At 38.1% G+C, this 25516-nt stretch overlaps 1 protein-coding gene across 1 annotated transcript in view; it reads right to left on the minus strand.

The window, feature by feature from the left end:
- CHR18 (chromatin remodeling factor18) overlaps positions 1–25516 on the minus strand; it is a 212530-nt gene that overhangs the window by 80550 nt on the left and 106464 nt on the right. Inside the window, exons 13-17 of the mRNA XM_089984290.1 lie at positions 22095–22250; positions 12124–12201; positions 11983–12051; positions 11812–11877; positions 11565–11693 (exon numbers count right to left, since the gene is read on the minus strand). Coding sequence (XP_089840416.1) covers positions 11565–11693; positions 11812–11877; positions 11983–12051; positions 12124–12201; positions 22095–22250 — 498 coding nt within the window. The remainder of the gene's footprint in view (positions 1–11564; positions 11694–11811; positions 11878–11982; positions 12052–12123; positions 12202–22094; positions 22251–25516) is intronic.

Here is a 25516-nt window from a genome sequence, read left to right on the forward strand (position 1 = left end):
CTGTCGACAACAGGTGGGGCTAAAAACCCCGTCGCACGGCCCTTCCCCGTCGTAAACAACCGACGGGAAGGGGCTTTGCCCCAGTCTGTCGATGACAGGGAGAAGAGGAGAGAAAAGGAGGCAGGGGGGGTCGGAGGAAGCTCGTCGGAGAGGAGCTTGCCGTCGGTGGCCGCGGGTTGTCAGGGGGTCGCCTGCGTCGGTGACAGTGGACGAGCAAGAGAAACGGAGAGACAGAGGGAAACGAGAGGGGCGATGAGGGAGAGAGTCGGGGACGAGAGAGTGAGAGAGAAATCGCAGAGAGCGAGAGGGTAAGGGAGAGAGACGAGAGAGCAGAGGGGAAAGGCGGTGAGGGGGGGGGTGGGGTTCGTAACCCTCCTCCCGCCTGCCTCGCTGTCTTAAACGACAACGAGAGGCGGTGGTCTGGGTCGGGTCCGGCCCGAAGCAAAACAATTTTTTTTTTGCTATTACACTCTCTATTGTACAAATCTATATGGTATCAGAGTCGACGCTCTTGGGAACGTGACCTTTGGTTCTGCACCATATCGCGTGACGATAGATCGTGAGAAGCAAACCGCGTGAAGGTGGATCGCATGATTTCGAGATCGCGCATGAAGGTAGATCATGTGTAGAAGATCGGGTAAGGTGTCCATTGTTTCTTTTTGGTGGTACAGATCTAATAACAAATCTGTAGTCTGACAAAAGTCATGACTTAGATCTGTAATCAAATCTACAAGTCGTGGTGAAGCCATAGGCTTTCGGTCGACCCTATCTAGTGAGTGTAGGTATGGGTGTTGTGCAGATGTCGTGAAGAGGGTGACAGGCAGTATATGTGCCTATGTGTTGGTGATGGTGGAATGACAGTGTGGAGCAGGTGTTCTCAGAGTTTTTTTTTCAGCAGCGCGAAGCAGACGTTATCAATTTTTTTCAGATTTGCAGTATGGATCTACGTATTGTGGAGCAGATCATTACTATGTTATGTTGTTGTGCAGCAGCGTGAAGCGGACGTTGTTATAAAAAAAAATATCTGATATAGATCTGGGTGTGAGGCACATAATTTTTTTTTCCAATCTGATACAGATATGGGTGTCGTGGTGAAGACAAATCACCGTCGTCGATCTATGTATTGTGCAGCAGCAACAATTGTAGAGATTTTTTTGTATTTTATCATTATGGGTGAAGCTCCCAAATCTGATTACAAAAATGAGGCTATTGGGAAATACAAAGCCTTTGTCAATCCTTTCTCTGGTTCTTCTGTTAAATTGAATAAAACAAATTATGCAAGGTGGTCAAAGATGTTTATGATGTCGGTATCTGGACATCGTAGAAAGCATATTTTATAGGAATCTGAGCCAAATGATAAAACTGGGAAATATAATACTTGGGAAGAAGATAATGGCATTGTTATGTCATGTATCATGAATAGCATTGAACCTCATATTGCAGATGGCCTAATTTATTATAATACAGCTAAACAGATGTGGGATAATCTTCGATATACATATTCTCAAGAGACGAATGTGAGTCGTATTCTCCAAGTTGAACAAAAGATATATAATTTACAGCAAGGTGATTAAACCTTGGCCCAGTACTATGCTTCAGTTAAGGCTGCCTTTGAGAGACTTAATGCCCACAGACCTCTGTGTTGCTCAAGACAGAAGGATCATCAAGAACAGACTATGGTGGCTCGGTTCCTCACAGGCTTATCGTTAGAGTTCACAGTTGCTAAAGTGCAAATGTTGACCGGGTCGGATGTTCCTACTCTTGCTGATGCATACAATCGATTGAGTAGACTTGTCATCTATCTTCCACAATCTCAACCTGCATCTCAATCATCTGCTTTAGCTATTTCATCTAGTTATGGACGAGGAAATACTATAAATGTTAGAGGCAGAGGTCGTGGAAGAGGTATGGGAGGTAGAGGTAAACTCCAATGTACTTATTGTGGAAAATTAGGACATTTAAACGATCGTTGCTGGGATAAACATGGACGGCCTAAATTTCTTCCTTTGAAGCCAAATGTTCCAAAATCTAATGCTACAAACCTAGAGGTGAAGCATGAATCCAATTCTACTAGTGAACCTATCACTCTTAGCCGTGCAGAATATGATGAGTTGGTCTCTCATCGTCCTTCAAGTTCCTCTTCTCGCGTAGCTTGTGTGGCCTACTCTATCGGAGACCATCTTTCTCCCCATGATAGTAAGTGGATTATTAACTCTGGTGCTTCTAGACATCTATGTGGAAACTCTCAAAATTTTTCAGATCTAAAGGCTATTACTGCACATCGGGGAGTCTCATTAGCTGATGGGAGTTCCTCCCCGGTTATCCGTCAGGGAAATGTGTCTGTATCCTCTTCCTTACAGTTGAAAAATGTCCTTCATGCTCCTTTATTTCCTCAAAGTTTATTGTCAGTGAGTTTCCTTGCAAAAGAGCTAAATTGTAAAGTGATATTTGATCATGTGTGTTGTCATTTTCAGGATCTGCTGATTGGGAAGAAGATTGATGGAGGCTATGAAGAAAATGGAGTCTACTATCCATATCATCCTGTGGAAAACATTTATGTTGCAGTCGATTCTTCCTCGAGTCATGTTCAATGGCATCATCGTCTGGGACATCCTTCATTGTCAAAGCTTCGTCGTGTCATTCCTCAAATTCCGTCTACTACATCATTCCAGTGTGAAGCATGTCAGTTGAGCAAGCATCATCGGAGTTCGTTTCCTTCTAGTCAGAGTCAGTCCAGTCATAAGGTTTTTGAACTTCTTCATGCAGATGTATGGGGCCCTAGTAAGATTCCTACCAGGACCCAATGTCATTGATATCTTGTTATTGTCGATGGTTTTTCTAAGTTTTCTTTGGGTATTCTTAATAAAAGAAAGATCTGAAGTTCCTAACATTCTAAAATCATTTGTCATTGAAATAAAAACCCAGTTTGAGTCAGTTGTTCAGATTATTCGCACTGATAATGCTTTTGAGTTTAAAACCACATCATTATTGCAATTTTATAGGGATCATGGAATTCAACCTCAAACCTCATGTGCCTATACTTCTCAACAAAATGGGGTCACTGAACAAAAATACAGGCATCTCCTTGACGTAACACGCACCCTTATGATTCAATCCAATGTTCCTGCTTCATATTGGGGTGATGCAGTTACCACTGCCTGCAAATTGATCAACAGCATGCCTTCATCATCTGTGGAAGACCAAATTCCTTCGTCAATGAAGATCCAGCCTCCAGCGTCCTAAAGCCAAAGTCTGATCATGTCTCTAAAAGCGTTATAAGTATATCCAAATGTAATAAGTCAGATCTTTAGCATTCTCGTCTTGGTCACTGTAGTTAAGTCTTTATTGAAAAATTAGTATCCAATGGTTTTCTTTCAGAGTCTGTTTCACCTTCATGATTGAAGGACAAAATGTGTCCCAGTTGTCAGGTCTGCAAAAGTCATATACTTCCTTTTCATCAAATAAATAAAAGAGCTTCCAAGCCTTTTGAAATAATATGTCCAGATGTTTGGGGCCCAGCCCCCAATCCTTCCTCTTCTGGAAGTAAATACTATGTATCTTTTATTGACAAGTTCGCTTGCTTTACCTGGATATTCTTTATGAAACATAAATTAGAAGTTTTACTTATTTTTCGTCACTTTCATGTCTACGTTAAAACACAATTCTCCCAAAATATTCAAATTCTCCAATATCATGGAGGTGGTGAGTATTCCTCCAAAGAATTTTTAGATTTCCTCCAAGATAATAGGATACATCATAGAGTTTTTTGTCCGTACACTCCACAACAAAATGAAATTGTCGAACGTAAGCATAGACATAATGTGGAAAGTGCAATGAGTATATGCATGGTTGTAACTTGCCTATCAATCTTTGGACAGAAGCTCTTAATACTGCTACTCATATGATAAATCTGTAATGAAAAGAGGTGGAAGCACTAATAGAGCGAAAGGCACTCTTTAAGAGTGACCACAAGAGCCAAGAACACAAGCACTAAAAGTGCACACACAAAACTCTCAAAAGTAGAAAATAACTTAAAGTCATAAGTTGGATATTATTGAAGAAAGGAAAAGAAGGGTGAAAACCGAATACATTTACAAGGGGGAGCCTCCTCTATATATAGAGGAGGAGAGCATAAAGGAGGACCATAAAAGGGGCTCCCTTCTAGTCGTTGGGAACCCCAACGGTCATAAATATGACTGTTGGGGCCCCTTATGGTCCTAAAAAGTAGAAACTGAAAAAGTAAAAAGGAAAAAGAAAAAGGGGAAAAAGAAAGAAAAAAGAAAAAAAAGAAAAGGTACAAGTGGAATTACCAAAACACCCCTATCGGGTTTTTAGTTTATACAAAACAGAAAAAATATATTATGTATATATACATATATACGTATATATACTTATATATATACGAATGTACATATATAAGTATATGTATATATATATATATATTTATATCTACATAATTTAACATGCCCCCTCAAACTTTACGGGGAGAAGACCGAAAGTTTGCCAAGAAGAAACATGAATCGTGGAGTTGGGAGCGCCTTGGTGAAGAAGTCAATCAGTTGATACTCTGAAGTGACATATGGTAATGTGATGGTCCCTTTGAGATATTCGTCTCGAACATAATGGCAATCCATTTCGATATGCTTGGTCCGCTCATGAAATGTGTGATTGCTGGCAATGTATATCGCACTTTTGTTATCACAACAGAGCTTGGTGGGAGTGGAAATGGAAACACCCATGTCACCAAGGAGACTTCTGAGCCACACAATTTCCATAGTCGTCACCGCCATAGCCCGATATTCAGCTTCAGTGGATGATAATGAGACCTTCTGCTGCTTCTTGGATCTCGACGAGATGAGAGATTCACCTAAAAAAATGCAAAGACCCGTAATTGAGATAAGATCATTGGGATTTCCTCCCCAGTCAGCATCAATAAAAGCAGTCAATTCAAGATATGAGGAAGAGGATAAGAAGAGTCCATTGGAGATCGTATCTTTGATGTATCGCACAATTCTCATTACGGCCGCCATAAGAACCGAAGTAGGTGCATTCTGAAACTGGCTCGCTGCATGAAGCACATGAGCTATGTCTGGATGTGTGATGGATAGATAGGTGAGAGATCTGATTAATTGACGGTAGGGGGTTGGATCTTCAAGAAAACTCAATCTTCAAGTCTTAGTTTTGAATTGATAACTTCGAGAGTCTCAACTTTCTTTTCATCAGATATTCCTGATTTGGTACAGATTTCTGCAGCTAATTGGATTTGAGACAAGATGTATCCTCGAGCAGAATAAGCCACTTCAATCCCTAAAAAATATCTCAAATAACCAAGATCAGACATATCAAAAGTTTCTTTTAACATAGACTTAACATCATTTACTCCCTTTTTGTCATTCACATTGATGATCATATCATCAACATACAGCAGAAGCATAATAATGGAGTCACCTGTCCTTTTAACAAAAAGAGCAGTGTGTATAGCAAGAAGAAAAACCTAAATTGATTAATACATTACGAAACCTGTCATACCAAGCTTTAGGAGCTTGCTTAAGTCCATATAAGGCCTTTTTTAATTTCAAAATTTTTTCATTTAAATTCATACCTGGAGGCGATTCCATATAAACTTCTTCATTTAAATTACCATTCAAAAAGGCATTTTTGACATCAAGTTGAAAGATTGGCCATTTTTTAACTGAGGCTATAGCAATAAGAGCTCTGGGGCAAAAGTTTCATCATAATCTACCCCATACTCTTGGGCATATCCTTTGGCTATCAACCTAGCCTTATATCTTTCTAATGAACCATCACTCTTAGTTTTTACCCTAAAAACCCATCTACATCCAATGGGTTTCTTGCCATTGGGTGGATCAATGATTTCCCAAGTTTGCGCTCTTTTAAGAGCATTAAATTCAAGTTTCATAGCTTCATTTCAATAAGCAATTTGTTTAGCATCATTGTAATGAGATGGTTCATGAAAGGAGTGAAGAGCAAGTAGCCATGCTCGAAAGTTAGGAGAAAAAGAGTCATAAGAAACAAATCTATTTGGTATCTTGGAAATGAGATTTGATCTTCTTTGAGAGGTCTCTTCAATCGACTCACTTTGAGAGAATTTTTCAAGGGCACAAAGAAGATTTCTTTCATTCCTTCTAGAGTAGACTTGTATTTGTCTTGAAGCATTTTCTTCTAAGTTTTGATCTTTATTTGGATGTTCAAAAAGATCTTCATTAAGAGATTCACTAGGATCAACATGATCATCTATGATGTTTTCTTGAGGTAACAAGTCAAATAAAAAGGATTAGTCAATATTTTCATTTGGTTGGTGCGAAAAAACATTTTCTTCTTCGAGTAATGTGACATCTTTTGAGATATAAAGTTTGTTCTTAAGTATGTCAAAACATCGATATCCTTTTTGTTTTTCGCCATATCCCAAGAAAATACATTCAATAGCCCTAGGAGAAAGTTTATCATTTTTGCGAGTTAGAACAAAGCATTTACATCCAAAAATTCTTAATCTTTTATAATCGGGAGACAGATTATAAAGTTTTTCAAATGGAGAAAGATTTTTCAAAGAGGATGAAGGGGTTCTATTGATGAGATATGTTGAGGTTAGAACCGCTTCGGCCCAAAAGGATTTTGGGATATTTTTTGAAATCAATAACGTTCTTGTAGTTTCTATTATGTGCCTATGCTTTCTTTCCGCAAGACCATTTTGTTGCGGAGTGTTGAGACAAGAACGTTGATGACAAATTCCATTTTCTTTTAAATAGCTTTGAAAATCATTGGACATATATTCTCCTCCCGAATCGGACCTAAGAATAGATAGATTTACCAAAAATTGATTTTTAACCATTGCCTGAAATTCTTTAAAGAAGGAGAAGACTTCAGATTTGCGACTTAGGAAGTATATCCACGTAAATCGAGTGAAGTCATCAATAAAGACCACATAATACAAAAAAACTCCTTTAGACAAAATAGGGGAAGGTCCCCACACATCGGAATGAACAAGTTCAAATGGCCGAGTGGTAAAGTAACTTCTTTGAGGAAATGAAGTAGCTTTAGATTTCCCAAAAATGCAATCTTTGCAAGTAATGTAATTTTCTTTACAAGTATTGTTCAAAAACGGAAAAAGAGACATTTTTACAAAATTTGGATGGCCAAGTCTCTCATGCCAAATTCCAATACTTTTGTCTTTTACAAGATTGCAAGATGACTTAGATGGAAGCGTCAAAAAGTCCATAAAATAGAGATCACCCCTTCTATGGCCTTGCCCAATCAGCTTCCCTGACTGGAGATCTTGCACGGTGCAATCTTTAGGTGAGAAAGAGACTTGGCATCCATGATCGGTGATTTGGGAAACGGACAAAAGATTTAAATTAATTTTTGGAACGATTCTTAGTTTAGGAACGAAAAAATTTTGAGAATTTTTAAAGTCAAGTGTTCCAATACTTTCAATTTTCAATGATGTTCCATCGGTCGTTGAAACATAGGAGGATATGGGTTCGGAAAAAACATTTGAAAGAGAGTTTTTATGAGATGTCATATGAAAAGAAGCACCAGAGTCTAGTATCCACATACCTGGAGGTGATGAAGAGTAGGCGATGGCGGCTCCGGATGTTGAAGGAGAAGTCTTGAGAAGATGTTGGAGAACTTCGGAGATATGATTAAGAGTTTCTTTGATATCTCCCTCTTTGACACTTTCTTCCTTTGGAGAATTTTCTCCAACCGCGGCTACTTTTCCTTTAAGTTTTGGACAAACCGGTCTAATGTGTCCCGGTTCATTACAATAATGGCATATTATACCCTTTCTAGGCCCATTACTATTTTTGTTAAAGTGGGAGGTCTATAGGCTTTAACATTCGATTCGGGCCTAGTGACGGCCAAAACTTCATCACTCTTAATGCTTAAGCCAAGTCGAGTTTCTTCTTGGCATATTTCGGCAAGGGCATCTTCAATAGGTAGGGCTTTGCTTCTATGGAGAAGAGATGCCCTAACTTGTTCAAATTCCAGGCGAAGTCCATGAAGAAATAGAAAAAAATGCTCATTTTCAATTTGTTCCCTTCTTAACTCAATATCTTGCGGAGCTACCCATTTGGGCTCAAGAAGAGCAAGTTCATCCCAAAGAGGGGTTAGAGAGCTAAAATAGTCCCGGACACTCATATCCATTTGTTTGGTGGAACGGATTTTTTCTTGACAAAAAATTTGTCGAGCAAGATCCTTTTGGGTATACATACCCTTAAGGAAAAACCAAGCCTCATTGGCCCTTCTAAATTTGGCAATATTAGCACAATTTTTAAGGTCAACATTGTTCATAAACCATGCCAAAATTTTGGCATGGTTACTTTCTCAATCCTCAACTTTGGATTGATGATCATTGATAGCTTTGATGCGCTCATCGCCATCTAAAGCTTTTTCAACCTCATTTTCGATTTTAGTGAGAACAAGAGAGGGTTCGGGAGTAGTTCCCATAACAAAACCCCAAAGTTTCTTACCTCTTAAATGATTTTCCATAGCGTAGGCCCACATGAGATAGTTGGACCCATTTAGCTTAAAAGAAAGCTCCACTTTAGAGTCACGTTCCATCGGCACCAAATATCCTTCCTTTCTTCAAAAAACTTTGAGAAGCACGCGTTACAAGATAACAAAAGAGAAGCCCAATCACCAACCTTGCTCTGATACCATGTAATAAAAAGAGGCGGAAGCACCAACAGAGCGAAAGGCACTCTTTAAGAGTGACCACAAGAGCCAAGAACACAAGCACTAAAAGTGCACACACAAAACTCTCAAAAGTAGAAAATGACTTAAAGTCATAAGTTGGATATTATTGAAGAAAGGAAAAGAAGGGTGAAAACCCAATACATTTACAAGGGGGAGCCTCCTCTATATATAGAGGAGGAGAGCATAAAGGAGGACCATAAAGGGGGCTCCCTTCTAGCCGTTGGGAGCCCCAACGGTCATAAATATGACTGTTGGGGCCCCAACGACTAGATAGGTGGGGCCCCTTATGGTCCTAAAAAGTAGAAACTGAAAAAGTAAAAAAGAAAAAGAAAAAGGGGAAAAAGAAAGAAAAAAGAAAAAAAAGAAAAGGTATAAGTGGAATTACCAAAACACCCCTATCGGGTTTTTGGTTTATACAAAACAAAAAAAATATATTATGTATATATACATATATACGTATATATACGAATGTATATATATAAGTATATGTATATATATATTTATATACATAATTTAACAAAATCGTCTTCCTATGCCTATTCTTGAAAATCAGTGGTGTACATCCTGATTATGATGAGTTACGAGTTTTTGGATGCACATGTTATGTATACATCGATAAATCCATGAGAACTAAATTTCAGGACAAAGTCTCTATATGCCAATTTGTAGGTTATGCAGATGAACACAAGTGTTACAAGTGCTATGATCCTGCCAATAAGAAGATTAGAATCTCCAAAAATATTGTTTTTTATAAAAATAGTTTTCTAGGAAATAAAGCAGACCACAATTGTAAATATATTGACGTAGTTGCTAATTGGTATGATCCATGGCTCAGTGCTAAACTTATTTCACATGCTACAGAACATACTACTTCGACTCCCGAAAGCATACATGGTGAGATGGTTTCAGATGAGGCATCACAAACAGAATGTCTGAGATACAAAGGAAATCCCTATACCAGAAGACCCAGAGAGCAAACAAATGTTCCTGCTATAGAACACATGGCATTGTCTAATAATAGAGAGGCACCAAGAAGATCAGGCAGAATAAGGCACCCAGTTGAAAAATGGGTTAGTTATTATAACGTTTCTATGGATTTTCAGATTTTTCTACCCAAGATTGAAAAACACGAAGAACCACTTGGTTTGTGTCAAGCCATTCAATCCAACAAATGAATTGAAGCGATGAATGAGGAGATCAAGGCACTTCATGAGTGTCAAACATGGGAGATAGTTGGTCGCCCTCCAGATAAAAATGTTGGTTTAAAATGGGTATATAAGATTAAATATAACCTGGATGATAGCATTAAACAGTACAAGGCACGTCTTGCTGCCAAAGGTTTCACTCAAAAATGTGGTCAAGATTATGATAAGACATTCAACCCAGTGGTGAAAATGGGAACTATTCGTATTATACTTGGCCTAGCAATTGAACATGAGTGGACCCTTAGTCAGCTTGAGTTTCATGAGGATTTAAAAGAAGAGGTCTACATGGAGCAGTCTCAAGGTTATGCAGCGGGAGACCCAAAAGAATATGTATGCAAATTAACCAGAGCTTTGTATGGTTTAAAGAAAGCCTCCAGGTCATGGTTTGAAAGCTTCTCCTTAGAACCACAGTTTCTTTCGTTCCCAACTATATCATTCTCTATATATATACAGGGATGGAACCACTATGGTTTTCTTACTTATATATGTTGATGATATCGTGATCACTGGTAATGCTCCAGACCATATTCAACGCATGCAAGAATGACAGATTGCAAACCTCTACCTACACCAGTGTTGTCAATTAAAAGCTCAATATTTGATATGGTGAGTTATATCCTGATGCAAGCAAGTACCGCAGTTTAATGGGCATGTTAAAGTACCTTACATTTACTAGACCAGACATTGCATATTCTGTAAATCAAGTATCTCAGTTCATGCATGAACCAAAGACTGGTCACATGGATGTCGTCAAACGTATTCTTCATTATCTAAAGGGCACGGTGGGTGATGGACTCACATATGTACAATCTTCATGAGTAACATCAAAACATGACATATTGGCCTATACAGATGCAGACTGGAAAGGGGACCCAAATGAAAGGAGGTTTGTTAAGTTGTGGCTAGATCTAGCATAGAGGCAGAATATAGATCTATGACAGCTACCACAGCAGAAGTGATCTGAATTAAGCATCTACTTACAGAGATGGGAGAGAATATCTCAAGTTCAACACTTATGTGTGATAATAGAAGTGTTATACAAATTGTGTTCAATCTAATTCATCACAATAGGACTAAGCATATTGAGATTGACCAACACTTCATCAGATAAAAGATAACAGACAAAGATATTGAACCGGTTTATGTGTCTTCAGAAGACCAAGTTGCTGATATGTTCACAAAAGGTCTCACAAGAAATTTTCTGGTATCTGAAGAACAAGTTGCACATGGTTTACTCCCATGCACAACTTGAGAGAGGGTATTAGAATATAAATCGGATATGGATCCAATAGAGGATCCATATCATCCACAGCCATTCACGTGTTTTATATGTTTTATATTCTAACGTAATATGCATTACTAATACAAGGCACTTTCGTCCATGTAAAAAGAATTGTAACCCTTTTAAGTCTAATGATGGATTACTGCAGCCATTAAGAAAAGAAAACAGAGGCTGCCGATTCCCAAGAAGGCTCTATTCTTTCTCGTTACTCTTTCTTGATTTCTTCAACAGAGCACGTCAACTAATCAGCAGTTTTGAACGCTATTGATTTTTCTTACATGCATGCATACTGCTAAACCTATAATCAGTAAACTAATAGAAGCCTAACCAGACAAAAAAAATCAAAAGCTGCCAAAAGCTACCAGTTGCCGACGTTTTACTGGGAGCTCAGACAAAACATCTTTTTTAAGCCTTCTTATCATTACAGTTGATTTCATCAAATTATGAAGCTCCTCATGATTGCTTGCTCCTTGGTACATTCCAAATATACCCTGTTGGGAGATAAAACATATTCGTTAATAACCTTTTTTGTTAAATGATACAAAATCAAAGGTTATAAAGACACTGAAACAGAATTCACCAAGAAGAGGGGTATGAAACAGAACTTACACCCTTGCAATATCTATTTCCATACTCATGTACATTTTTGTATACATCAGGATACAGTGCCTGTAGCTGGATGTTGCAAACAAATCCATTTTAATTTAAGAAACAGAATCATATTTAGAAGCACAAAACAATAAATCATGTTGAAGTTTTTTAAATTATTGAAAATATGACCTGCTTAAAAAGCTCAATCGGTCGGGATAATGCTGGAGTTCCAGTTAGCAAGATGGCAAATCGAGCTTTCTGACAATCACATACAGTATCAGAAATGATTCACACCAAAACGTTAAACCTAATTCTTTCTCAAAATAATACCTGTATGACAGGAAGAGAAGCATTCGTTCTTTTTGCTTGGGCATTTTTTAGAAAATGAGACTCATCTGCAATGACAACCTGAAGAAAGGCAAAGTCACACATAGGACCAGAAACAAAGATGGATATCTGAGGGCATCATAACCCTTCTGAAATCATGGGATCTTGCCAGTTCTCATACTTAACAAAAAGGTCTTATACACATCAAAGTGCCCAAAAGCATCATGGATGGACTGGGAAACATAGAATGATGGAAATTCAAGTTGATAACAGAACATGATTGAAAGATTATCTATTTCTCAGAATTTTCCAATCTTGATATAATTCTTTAAGTTAATAATTTTTTAGCCATTTGGTAGAATGTAACTAATAAATTACCAAGTTCAAAGTAGAAACACAAAGAGAAAAAGAAAGAAAGGGATGTAGCACCTAAATATGTCCAATTGTAGTTTGCTATCAATGACCAAACAAGATGTTCATTCTCAACTAATTTGAATCACTTCTCAAACTTCAACTGTCTATTGCATGAAATGTTGAACAAACTCAAGAAATGTGATTTTTATCATATAGGATTAATAGGATAACATAGAGGCACTTTTGATGTCACTGAAATGGACTTGTGTCAACAATTTCTAATATGGACTGGTATAAGGATGACTTGCCCAATTATTATTGAAGTTCTTTCATTAATCGAAATAAAGGAAAGTACATGACTCTTAGACATTTGACAACTAGGACAACTTTTACTTAACTCATGTCTCAAACTTGATGTTGGAATCAAATTACTAGAAACAAGCCTCTTAATAAAGGCCTTATTACAATTGGCTAAGTGACTATGCCAGACATTTGACTTATTAGAATATAACTCATTGACCAAACAACCTGACTTTTCAGAATCTTAGACTGGAACATGAACCAAGGGATTCCCCTTGAAGAGATATACATTCCCGACTTTCTCCAACGAACGTCCTCTTCATGTGAATATCCTTCACATAAACAGAACAAGGAGTAAAAATGATACAAAAATTGGTATCATTCACACATATATATATATATATCACTCTGAGAATCTGTTTAAAAGCAATCATCATATGTATATATTTTATTTTATGTTGTGAATCTGTTGAAAAGCAATCAGCATAAATATATATACATATAGATATTAGTCTACGAATCTGCAAAAGAACACAAACAGCACACGCAAACAACATAACATAAACAGCATAATTTAAACAACATATACAAACAGCATAAGGAAAACAGCTAAACAGCATAACGTAAACAGCATATACAAATAGCATATGCGGACAGCATGTGCAAACAGCGCGTGTGGACAGCACATGCGTAGACAGCATGCGCAAAACAACACACACGGACAGCTGCAAACAGCATGTGCAAACAGCACATGCATGGATAGTGTGTGTGTGTGTGTGTGTGTGTGTGTGTATATACACTGCTGAAATCTATCAAGAACACAGAAACCAATCACAGGCATGCTGGAAATCAAAAAAAGTATCAAAAACGTTGAAAATACACGTTTTATGCATGCAAAAAATTGCAGACATGTTTAGGAATTCAGAAAATTAGATTTGAGCATCAAGAATGCTCAAAATACATGATATATGCATGCAGAAACTTGCAAATATGTTTATGAATTCAGAAAACTAGATTTGATCATCAAGAACACTCAAAATACATGATATATGAATGCAGAAACTCACAGACATGTTTAGGAATTCAGAAAATCAGATTTGAGCATCAAGAACACTCAAAATACATAATATATGCATGCAAAAAAATTCAGATATGTTCAGTGTTGAGAATAGGTGGTTTTAAGTAGAGTTATTTTACATTAAGATGCTTTTTGTAATTTAGTTCTTTATAATAGGGCTGTATTGTAATTAGGTCTTTAAGCCTCTCTCTATTTAACATAGAGAGAGGCCCTAATATCGATTAAGGTTCTGAGGTTTTTCTTTGCAGCCGTCTCTCTCTCTCTCTCTCTCTCTCTCTCTCTCTCTCTCTCTCTCTCTCTCTCTCCTCTCTCTCTAGGGCCCAGTTCATCTTCTACATGGTATCAGAGCCATACCGACCGTGGGAGCGTGATCGACTGTGACGTGGGAGCGTGATCGTGGGAGCGTGATCGACCGTGACGAGGGAGCGTGATCGAGTCTGATCAAGGCTCGATCGATCGTGGAGGCCATCGTGATCGTGATTCAATACCTAATCAGATCGTGATCAAGGCCACCAGATCTGCCAACAGATCCAATGAGTAAAAGAAATAAATACCTAATCAGGTCAGCGATGTAAAATGTTTTTTTTGGATCTGTTGACAGATCTGATCACACTGCTGGTCGTGGATGCTTGTTGTGAGTTCGCAGCTTCTTGTTTTTATCGTTTCATGACTACCTACTGTCTCGGTGGTATTTCCTGCCGTCAGTTTCGTGGCTACCTGTTGGGAGTTGATTGTTGTTGGTATAGTGTGCACTGAACATGTCGTGAGATATTGATATAGTTGTTGTTGGGAGTCTGATTACTGTTGGTGATTCTACATATGGTTGGGACCCTATTTTGTGTATCTTGATATCGTGGCTGTGGGGAGTTTGATTGGTGTTGGTACTAATTGCACTGAAAATGTCGTGATTTCAGGTCGTGACTTCCTGCTTATTTTTTTTACAGCAATCCAACTCTTAGTGGTGTTGCTCGTGAGAAAAAAAATGAATGACTTATTGTCAAACTGTATATGTCTGGGGAGCTGCCCCTGTTATGGAAAAAATATTGTTGCATATGCAGAAGTCGTGTTGGATGTAATTCACTGAAGTGCTGAATTATCTTTCTGTTTGTGGGTTGCTGCTCACTACTGTAGTGGGGGTTTTTTTGTTGTTCGTGAGTGAACAACTGCTAGTTGGAATATCAGTTGGCGTGTGGGTGTAACACGCGGGGGTTTTTTGTTTAGTGTGGAGACTGTCCAGTTTTTTTTTAACATGCAGTATGGCTGAAACTTCGAAAGGTGATTCAAAATTGGAACATATTGGAGAATATAATGCATTTGTCAATCCCTTTTCGTACGGCTCGTCTGTAAGGTTAAATGAAACTAACTATGCCAGGTGGGGTCCAGAACATTTATGATGTCATTATCTGGACATCGTAGAAAACATATCTTGTTGGAAGATGAACCCACTGAAAAGGTGGGAAAATGTTACCTGGGATGAAGATAATGACATAGTTATGTCATGGATTATGAATAGTGTCGAACCCCATATTGCAGATGGTTTAATTTATTATAATACAGCCAAACAGATGTGGGGTAATCTTCGAGATACATACTCACAAGAGACTAATGTGAGTCGTATCCTACAAGTCGAACAGGAAATATACAATTTACAACAGGGAGATCAAACCTTGGCCCAGTACTATACCTCCGTAAAAGCTGCTTTTGAAAGACTTAATGCTCACAGACCTCTCTGTTGTTCGAAACAAAAGGATCATCAAGAACAAACTATGGTTGCTAGGTTTCTTACAGGTTTATCTTCAGAATTTTCTGTTGCAAAAGTCCAAATGTTGACTGGTTCGGATGTACCTACTCTTGCTGAGGCATATAACCGTCTAAGCAGACTTGCAATATCTCTTCCACATTCTCAGCCTGTAACTCAGTCATCTGCCTTAGTTGTTTCATCTGGTTATGGACGTGGAAATCTTCAGAACATCAGAGGATGAGGTCGCGGACGAGGTGTGGGAGGCAGAGGAAAGCTTCAATGTACATTCTGTGGAAAATCTGGACATTTAGAAGATCGTTGCTGGGATAAGCATGGCCGACCAACCTCCTCTTCATAAAAGTCATATGCTCCTAGAGCTAATACTACTTCTCTCGAGGCAACAAAGGCACAAGACAATATTTCTGCAAGTGACAGTAGTATAACCCTCAGTCGTGCTGAATATGATGAGCTGATAGCTCTTCGTCCTTTGAGTTCTACCTCTCCTATTGCTGGTGTTGCCTATTCAACCGGAAATCTTCTTCATCCGACTGACAGTAAGTGGATTATTGATTCCGATGCATGCAGACATTTGTGTGGAAATTCACTTGCTTTTTCAGATCTAAAGGATATTAAGGCTCAGGTTGGAGTCTCATTAGCCGATGGGAGTACCTCCCCGGTTGTTGGTCAGGGAAATATTTCTATATCCTCCTCATTACAGTTGAAAAATGCTCTTCATGCTCTAAAATTTTCTCAAAGTTTACTTTCTGTTAGTTGTCTTGTAAAAGAACAAAACTGTAGAGTAATATTTGATCCAATGGGTTGTCATTTTCAGGATTTGCTGACAGGGAAGAAGATTGGTGGAGGCTATGAAGAAAAAAGAATCTACTACTTACATCATCCAATGGGTACTGTTCATGCTGCAATGGAACATTCATTTAGTCCTGTTCAGTGGCATCGTCGTCTTGGTTATCCTTCATTGTCAAAGCTTCGTTCGGTCTTTCCTCAGATTCCCTCCACCACATCATTTCAGTGTGAAGCATGTCAGCTGGGCAAGCATCATCGAAGTTCGTTTCCTTCGAGTCAGAGTCAGTCTAGTAATAAAGTCTTTGAACTTCTTCATGCAGATGTATGGGTGTCGATACTATTTAGTTATTGTTGATGATTTCTCTAAGTAATCATGGGTGTTTTTAATAAAGGAACGATCTGATGTTCCAAATATTATCAAATCTTTAATTCTTGAAATAAAAACTCAGTTTGAATCGAGTGTCAAGATTGTTCGCACTGATAATGCTCTCGTGTTTAAATCAAAAAGTCTGTTACAATTTTACCATGATAGTGGCATCCAACCCCAAACTTCCTGTGCCTATTCATCTCAACAAAATGGGGTGGCTGAGCGAAAACATCGTCACCTACTTATATTGCCAGGACCATTATGATCCAATCAAATGTTCCTGCGTTATACTGGGGAGATGCAATTACAACAGCTTGCTATCTGATCAACTTCATGCCTTCCTCTTCTGTGGGTGATCAAATTCCAATTCATATCCTAAAACCAAATACCCCTCTCTTCTCCCTCTCGCCCAAAGTGTTTGGATGTATTTGTTTTGTACACAAACTTGGCCCTGGCCGTGATAAATTAGCTGCTCAAGCTACAAAGTGCATATTTATCGGTTATCCCAAAAATCAAAAGGGATATCGATGTTATGATCCTACTTCTCGCCGAGAGTATGTCAGTGCGGAGGTGTCTTTCTTGGAATTCACTCCATATTACTCTAATACTGGTTCCCCGCTGCAGGATGATCCAGCTGAGTCTTGTCCATTACCTATACCTCCTTTTTCCTTGGAATCCGTGCCCTCATTCCCGAACCACACTTCATCCTCTTCCAGATTTCATAATCCTCCATTGGTATATGTGCGTAGAGATCCACCTCCGCAAGTGCCTCCATCTTCCTCTTCCCCTGAGGTAAGTTCTACTGACAGTATTGATCTTCATGATGATGATAACAGGCCGATTGCTCTACGAAAGGGGACACGACAATGTACTTTATATCCCATGTCTCGTTTTGTCTCCGAAGCCCGAATTCGAAATTAGATGAAATCTTTTATTTCAGCTTTATCTGCTGAAATTATTCCTCTGAACTATCAGCAGGCCGAGCTTCATACTCGCTGGAAGAGGGCTATGCAAGAAGAAATGGATGCCTCAATATCTCAGCATACTTGGGATCTAGTTGATTCCCCTGCAGATGCTGACATTGTTGGATGCAAATGGGTATATACGATAAAGTACAAATCTGATGGTTCAATTGAACGGTACAAGGCCAGATTAGTAGCAAAAGAGTATACTCAGACATATGGTATTGATTTCTTTGAAACTTTTTCTCCTGTTGCACGAATGGGTATCATTCGTCTTGTTCTCTCAGTAGCTGTGCAGCATGGTTGGAGCCTGTCCCAATTAGATGTGAAAAATGCATTTCTATATGGGGACCTATCTGAGACTGTTTACATGCAACAACCTCCAGGATTCGAGGTTGAGGGGGAGTGTCAGAAGGTGTGTAGATTGAAAAAGGCAATTTATGGCTTGAAACAAAGTCCTCGTGCATGGTTTCAGAAGTTCTTTGAAGTGATGTCAGGTTTTGGCTTTAATAGGTCAGCAGCAGATCATACGCTATTCATAAAGAAAACTAGCTCTGGCATAGTCGTTATGGTGGTATATGTGGATGACATCATTCTTACAGGTGATGATGTGAAAGCTATTGAAGCCACAAAGGTTCATCTTCAAAAACACTTTGTTACAAAAGACCTTGGTTCACTCAGGTATTTTCTGGGTATAGAAGTTGCCAGGAGCCGTGAAGGGATGGTTTTGTCTAAACGGAAGTATGTTCTTGACTTATTAAAGGAAACAGGAATGTTGGGAGCTAAACCAGCAAATATTCCCATGGACCATAAAGTTCAGTTGTTTGAAGAAGGGTCAAAACTGGTTGATAGCAAAAGCTATCGCTCCCTAGTGGGGAAACTACTATATGTAACTGTGACCAGGCCGGATATTGCTTTAGCAGTGAGTAAAGTCAGTCAGTTTATGGACAAACCAACTGAGGTACACTGGAATGCAGCTATTATGATTCTCAGATATCTAAAATCTTCTCCTGGAAAGGGGTTATTGTTCAAGAAAGGTGGAACTCTGGATATAGTGGCCTATTCTGATGCTGACTATGCAGGATCTGTAGTAGATAGAAAATCTACCACAGGATTTTGTGTGTTCCTGGGAGACAACTTGATCTCTTGGAGAAGTAAGAAGCAAAATGTGGTTTCTAGGTCGAGTGCAGAATCAGAATATCGGGCTATGGCCCAAACAGCTGCTGAATTGATGTGGGTTCGTACTGTTCTTCTTGATCTCCAGGTGAAGGTTTCCTCTCCCATGACCATGATGTGCGATAACAAAGCTGCAACATATAGCGAACAATCCTGTATTTCATGAGAGAACAAAGCACATTGAGGTTGATTGCCACTATGTAAGGGATATGGTTCAAGCGGGTCATATCACTACCCAATATCTAAAGTCGGAAGACCAAGTTGCAGATATGTTCACAAAACCTCTTGCCAGACCAAATTTTTCAAAATGTTGTGACAAGCTGAGCATGATCGATATCTATGCTCCAGCTTGAGGGGGAGTGTTGAAAATAGGTGGTTTTAAGTAGAGTTATTTTACATTAAGATGCTTTTTGTAATTTAGTTCTTTATAAAAGGGTTGTATTGTAATACCGTCTTTAAGCCTCTCTCTATTTAACATAGAGAGAGGCCCTAATATCGATTAAGGTTATGAGGTTTTTCTTTGCAGCCGTCTCTCTCTCTCTCTCTCTCTCTCTCTCTCTCTCTCTCTCTCTCTCTCTCTCTTTCTCTAGGGCCCAGTTCATCTTCTACATTCAGGAATGCAGAAAAACAGATTTAAACATCAAGAACACTAAAAATATATGTGATATGCATGCAGAAATTTGCATACATGTTAAGGGATACAGAAAATCAGATTTAAGCATCAAGAAACACTAAAATACATAGGATATACATGCAGACATGTTCAGGGATGCAGAAAATCAGTTTTAAGCATCAAGAACACTAAAAATACATGGAATATGCACGCATAAAATTTTCAGACATATTCAGGAATGCAGAAAATCAGTTTTAAGCAACAAGAACACTAAAAATACAAAGGATATACATGCAGAAATTTGGAGACATGTTCAAGGATGCAGAAAATCAGTTTTAATCATCAAGAACACTAAAAAAATACATGGGATATGCATGCAGAAATTTTCGGACATGATTAGGGATGCAGAAAATTAAATTTAAACATCAAGAACGTTAAAATTACATGTATTATACATGCAAAAAAAATCAGACATAAATTTCCCTTAAACATATGATTTAAGTCATGTTAAACCTTCATTCTATAGGAAAAAGAGAAGAACTCGAACCTTACTAAAGCGAAAATGCAAAAAGACTAGGAGGAAGTGGAGAAGGTGACTCTCTCTCTCTCTCTCTCTCTCTCTCTCTCTCTCTCTCTCTCTCTCTCTCTCTCTCTCTCTTCTTTTTCCAACGCTTTTGAGAGAGAGATAGAGAGAGGCTTAGCCTCTCTCTTATAGAAGAAGGATTCTTCTAGGGAGTGACGCCCCCCATTTAATTATGTTTGGGATAGAGTTCAATTTGACTTAGAACTCTTTCCTAACTTAACTACCCCCCTTTTAATATATATATATATATACATGTTAAAGTTTTAAATTCATTTTTTTAATTTAAAGATTTATAGATGGGCTATGGGTTTGGGCTGGACCCATGACCCAAATCCACTTGGATTTCAGCCTATATATGTATTTATATCCATGGGTATTGGTCAATATGGATCCTAAACCATGTCCAGATCCATATTGATGTCAGCCCCTAATATATATATATATATATATATATATATATATATATATATATATATATATATATATATATATATATATACACACACACATGGGCTTTTTAGTTGATATGGATCCTGGACCAGGTCCAAATCCATATTGACATCATATATATATATGGATCTCGTCAATGGGCCTTGGACCATCACCAAGCCCATATTGACGTCAACCCATATACAATAATTTAATATTTTTAATTTTAGACATTAAATATAATTATTTAATTAAAAATTATATTTACGAACATGAAAATATAGGGAAAATTTATGAGATATTACTGTGTTAAAAGACACCTTTGAGGAAAGAGTTCAAAGTTTTAAAAGGCTAGAATCCTTTTGGCTAACTGTGACTTGTCAGAATGGCTTTTGCCCCAAAGATGGTAACTTTTTAAACAAACCCAGCTGCAAATCCTTTTTGTTTTTGTCCTCCCAAGTCTGTTTGAGGGCTCGAACCCTCTTTGAGGGTGAAAGATTTTTTCCTAGCAGGTCCTGCTCAACTGGCATTCTATACTGAGCATAACCATAAAAAAGCTGGCATCCATCTAGAGAATTGGTGTTATCTTGGCTTCCACAATGAAAAAGTCACTCTACATGTTTCTTGTGAGTGCCATTTTTTTTCAGCAAGTGTCATACTTGTTCTGATTCAACATGAACTGGATACTGAATGCTGATTTGGAGATGGTGACTTATTCAAACTTGGTGGGAGATTTGGCTACAATGCAATAAACAATCTTTGGAGAGAGATATAAACCAGTACTTTCTATCCCTATTTCTGTCTAAAGGGAAGTTTTGACTTGAGCTCAGCTCAAGTGGCCTCTAATTGATCTTTCTTGGTAGATCACCAGGGCAAGCGGCGTTCTGCAATTTCCCTTGGGGTTTAATTTCCCCCTTCTAACGTACTACTTTTTCTGTGTGACTTATCAAGTTTTCACAATAATACTTTTCTTCCTCTTAGAAATAAAAATAAAAGAAATAAAAGAAATAATAAATAATAATGTACATTGATTTCCATGAGAAATACAAAAACCTAAAAATTTTGAAGAGAAGCTTAGGACCCCTTGAAACCAATTTGAGATTAAAATCATTAAACCTGTACTGTTAACCAGCTATACAAGTATACAATACTTTTCTTTCGCCTTGTTAAGCAAGCTGAGGATAACTCCTATCTGATTTAAATCAGATACCTCTTGGTTATGATAGTGCAACCCAACCATCCAACCATCTCATTAGAACCCACCCACCAACCACTGCCCTTTCCTTTTTTACTCTCAGCTCAACAACACACATTTAATAGAAAATGGAACATGACACACTTAGCATGCAATTTTACACGAATAAAGGAAATGAAAGAAAAAGAAATTTCAATTCAAGCAAAGGATACAACTAGAAATCACTAGAGAATCAAATATATTTGTCATCATGGCACTTTGATGGGTTGTATGATCAAACTATAGCACCATAAATCTTTATCTAAAAACAAAAACCATTAACAGTTTGTCAATGGACAGATAAAGGGATGCAATTCTTCTTCCTCAACTTGCCTTAAATTCAGCTTCCAAAATCATACTCTGCATCTTGGGAACAATATCATAAGAGACTATGTTGAATACACCATCCAACATGACATTTCTCGTAGTATTTGATTGTACTATTCTAAAACCTCCTCTATTTGATCCACCCCATTGTGATAAAACAACCTGCAAGCAATTTATACAGAGGATTCTAATCAAAAGGCAATAGCAGTTTCTAAAATAAGTCTCAAATGCTAATTATAAATCACAAAAAAAGACCAAAGAAACAATAAACGAACAGAGACATACAATTACATTGTGAACAGTGAATAAGCTTCCAATTGAATGGATAAACAGAACAGTGAACAAGCTTCCTAAAAGTAGAACATTTAAATAAGGTGCTATGATCAAACATAAAAACAATAGCTAAAATCAAGAATTATATGATGTTTGCTTCAAAGAACAGATACGGAAAGAAGGGGGCAAAAGCAAGACTTACAACTTTTGTTTGCATATGCAGCAGTCAGAATTGTGATTTTTTTCAGAGTTTTTAGATTGGATGGTCTGCCACCATTTTAGGAAGGAGTCAAGACCAAACCATCTTTTAACTTTTTATTGCTTGGTGTACACAACATGCCTTACAACCTATGTATCACGGACTCTTCTAACAAGGCAACGCACCTGTGTCGCACCCACACCCATGCGAGTGCGACACTTGGACACAGCTTCGTGTCAGGTGAAGTCAACCACACCAAGGCCCATTTCTATCTCAAAAGCAGATTCGGTTAACCCTAACTAAGTTCAGTTTTATCCAAATATTATAAATATATATATATATAAAGAATCACTAGAATATGAGAACTAATGTGTGAACTGCGATTTTCATGATTTTTTGTTATTTTCTCTTGAATCCAACCATACGGATGTGATCTACATGCTTGGTTTTATAAGAACGAGCTCTTGAATCATTCCAATTTGATGCATAAATGAGATCTTTTTAAGGCTTTAAAATCAATAGCTCATAATCTTAATAAATATTCAAGCATTCAAAAATTGCATTTTTTCATCAAAAATACACCATCCAATGGTTGATTCCTAGCAAATTCACCCTGCTGAGCACATCCACATGGTTGGATTTGCAAAAACAGTGTTGGAAATGCCCATATTTCTAGTTCTCATATTTCAGCACACATACATAGATATCTTCTTATCATGACCCTTTTGTATTTTAATTAGTGTTAACTTAAAACTGTTAAAAATTATATATACCCTCGCCGCACCCAAGTTTTTTTAAAGTGCCGCATCGCCGCACCCGCACCTATTTGACATAGCTTACAATAGACAAGGTCAATTGTTATAATTGAGAATATGCCTTTAGACAACCGCTAGTACAGAAACATGAAATAGCGGTGGACATAGGGATGAGCCAACCAAAAAGCCCTGGGAACTTGTGTGAGATTGACTAGGCCAAGCTCATGCCAGTACACCAGGCATAGCCTAGTGTTACCATGCAGCCAATAAGAACCAAGTGAGCGTTAGAGACCAGCCCAAATTCTAAGTATGGGAAATTTTGTAATGGTATTAGGTTAGGCTTGACTATAAATATGTAAGTGAATGAGAATATGATTTCACTAATGAAAGGAATTCAAGGAGGCCTTCCCCCTCAAAAACAGAAATCAACTCTCTCTCTCTCTCATTGCATAGCCACACTCAGCCCCATTCCACCCCTCTTCCCATTTGTCTCTCTCCCTGCATGCCATCCTCGTTGGGAACCCAACTATTGGTGGGTGGCTGTGCACCTAATAGGCCTTAGCCTCCATTGTTGACCTCCATGACCTTTCCCTTAGATCATCCTACATCACTCCTCTTCAACCCCCTTTACACTCTAACATTCCTTCCATCGACCTACTCAACCCAGCTCACTATCACGTCACCCACATGCAACAATTCCTCTTTGCACAAGGCTATAGGCAATGGAGCTTTAGCACCCCTGCCACCCTTGTCGTTCTCTAGGCTACAAAGAAGTCCAGGTGAAGGCATCATTCGGCAATCACCTGCCTGCTAGTGATTAGCCTTCTTACACAACCCGCACTTGCCAAAGGCTACAACTGGGTCTCACTTCCCGGCCTGTTGCCCTGTGCATGCAATCAGAATTGCAAGGGGTAACACCTATTGGCATAAAAACTGGGCCAAAGACTTGATGTTTTAAATTTTATACAATAAATCATGCAAAATTATGTTATCATGCACATGCTAGATGGTCGATGTTTCACTTAACATGGAAATGCATAATAAACAGTTTTGTTCACGTGCACACACACTCAAAGGGAGTATACATTGACATGGATACATGTGCATGGATGTAGGAAATACACAAGACAAAAATGCATGTGATGTGTGGCATTACTTTCTTATGATTGACTTTGTCTTGCATAGGTGCACGTGCATTTAGCACATTAGTCTGATGTTATCTAACACATCACTTTGGTTTTGTTATGTGATGCATCGATGGCCAAATGGATCGTCACCGGCCCGGAGAGCCGTGAACTTAGTTGTTTTTCATATATGTTTTATTGCATCACTTAAACTACACATATTGGTTTTTGCACATTACTACATTATTTTAGTTATTCTCGCAGAGGTGTATGCGAGCTTTTTTCTTTACCTTTTTGCATATGGTGTTGCAAAACTTAAAGAATTGACTTTTAATAAAAGATAATAAGTAAGAACAGTGTAATATATGTTCTAAGATCTCCCATCTGGAGAATGGGGATCTTAGAGATCCGGTCTTGGGGAGACTGTGAAGATACAAAAACTCTGTGTGCTTATTTTGTTCCCCTGAACCCGATATTAAGGTTACTTCTCCTGACCACAGTTTTAGGGAGAGTCCGCAACTTTACCTGGGGATGGTGTGTTTGTCACAATTGTGATTATTTTTTGTACCAAGAAAGTGACACTTATGGACGTGAGGTGTCCCTTGTGTCCCCCGATATTAAAGGTATAATGTTCCGAAGGTGATTCGGTCGAGGGCTAAGTCTGAAACCCATTAATAAAATACAAATTGTGTACTAAGCTACCTTGAGAACCTAACTTGACATCGGGGATTGTACACGTTGGGTGTATCCGCGGACAATGGTAATTAAAAAGATAAAACTTAAAGTTGTATGCATTTAATAGGGCATGCATATGGAAAAAGAGAAACTTAAATGAAAGATAACAAAAGAAATCATGCATTTACACAAAATTCATGCATTTTCCTGTTGTGCATTAGATCGTGCATATTTTAATTATTTCCTCAATTAATATATGATGGTGAATGTGAAATGTTTACTTCTTATTGCATGTTGAAGTTTTATTGCTTGCTACTGCTTCAATGTTTTTGCATGCTTAGTATTTATAATTGTTGCATGAAAAATTTCTTAAAAGCTATATAATATCAGGTTGCATTTGCT

This window comes from Nuphar pumila, chromosome 13 (assembly GCF_984573655.1).
Source record: "Nuphar pumila chromosome 13, dmNupPumi1.hap1.1, whole genome shotgun sequence".
Classification (NCBI taxonomy): domain Eukaryota; kingdom Viridiplantae; phylum Streptophyta; class Magnoliopsida; order Nymphaeales; family Nymphaeaceae; genus Nuphar; species Nuphar pumila.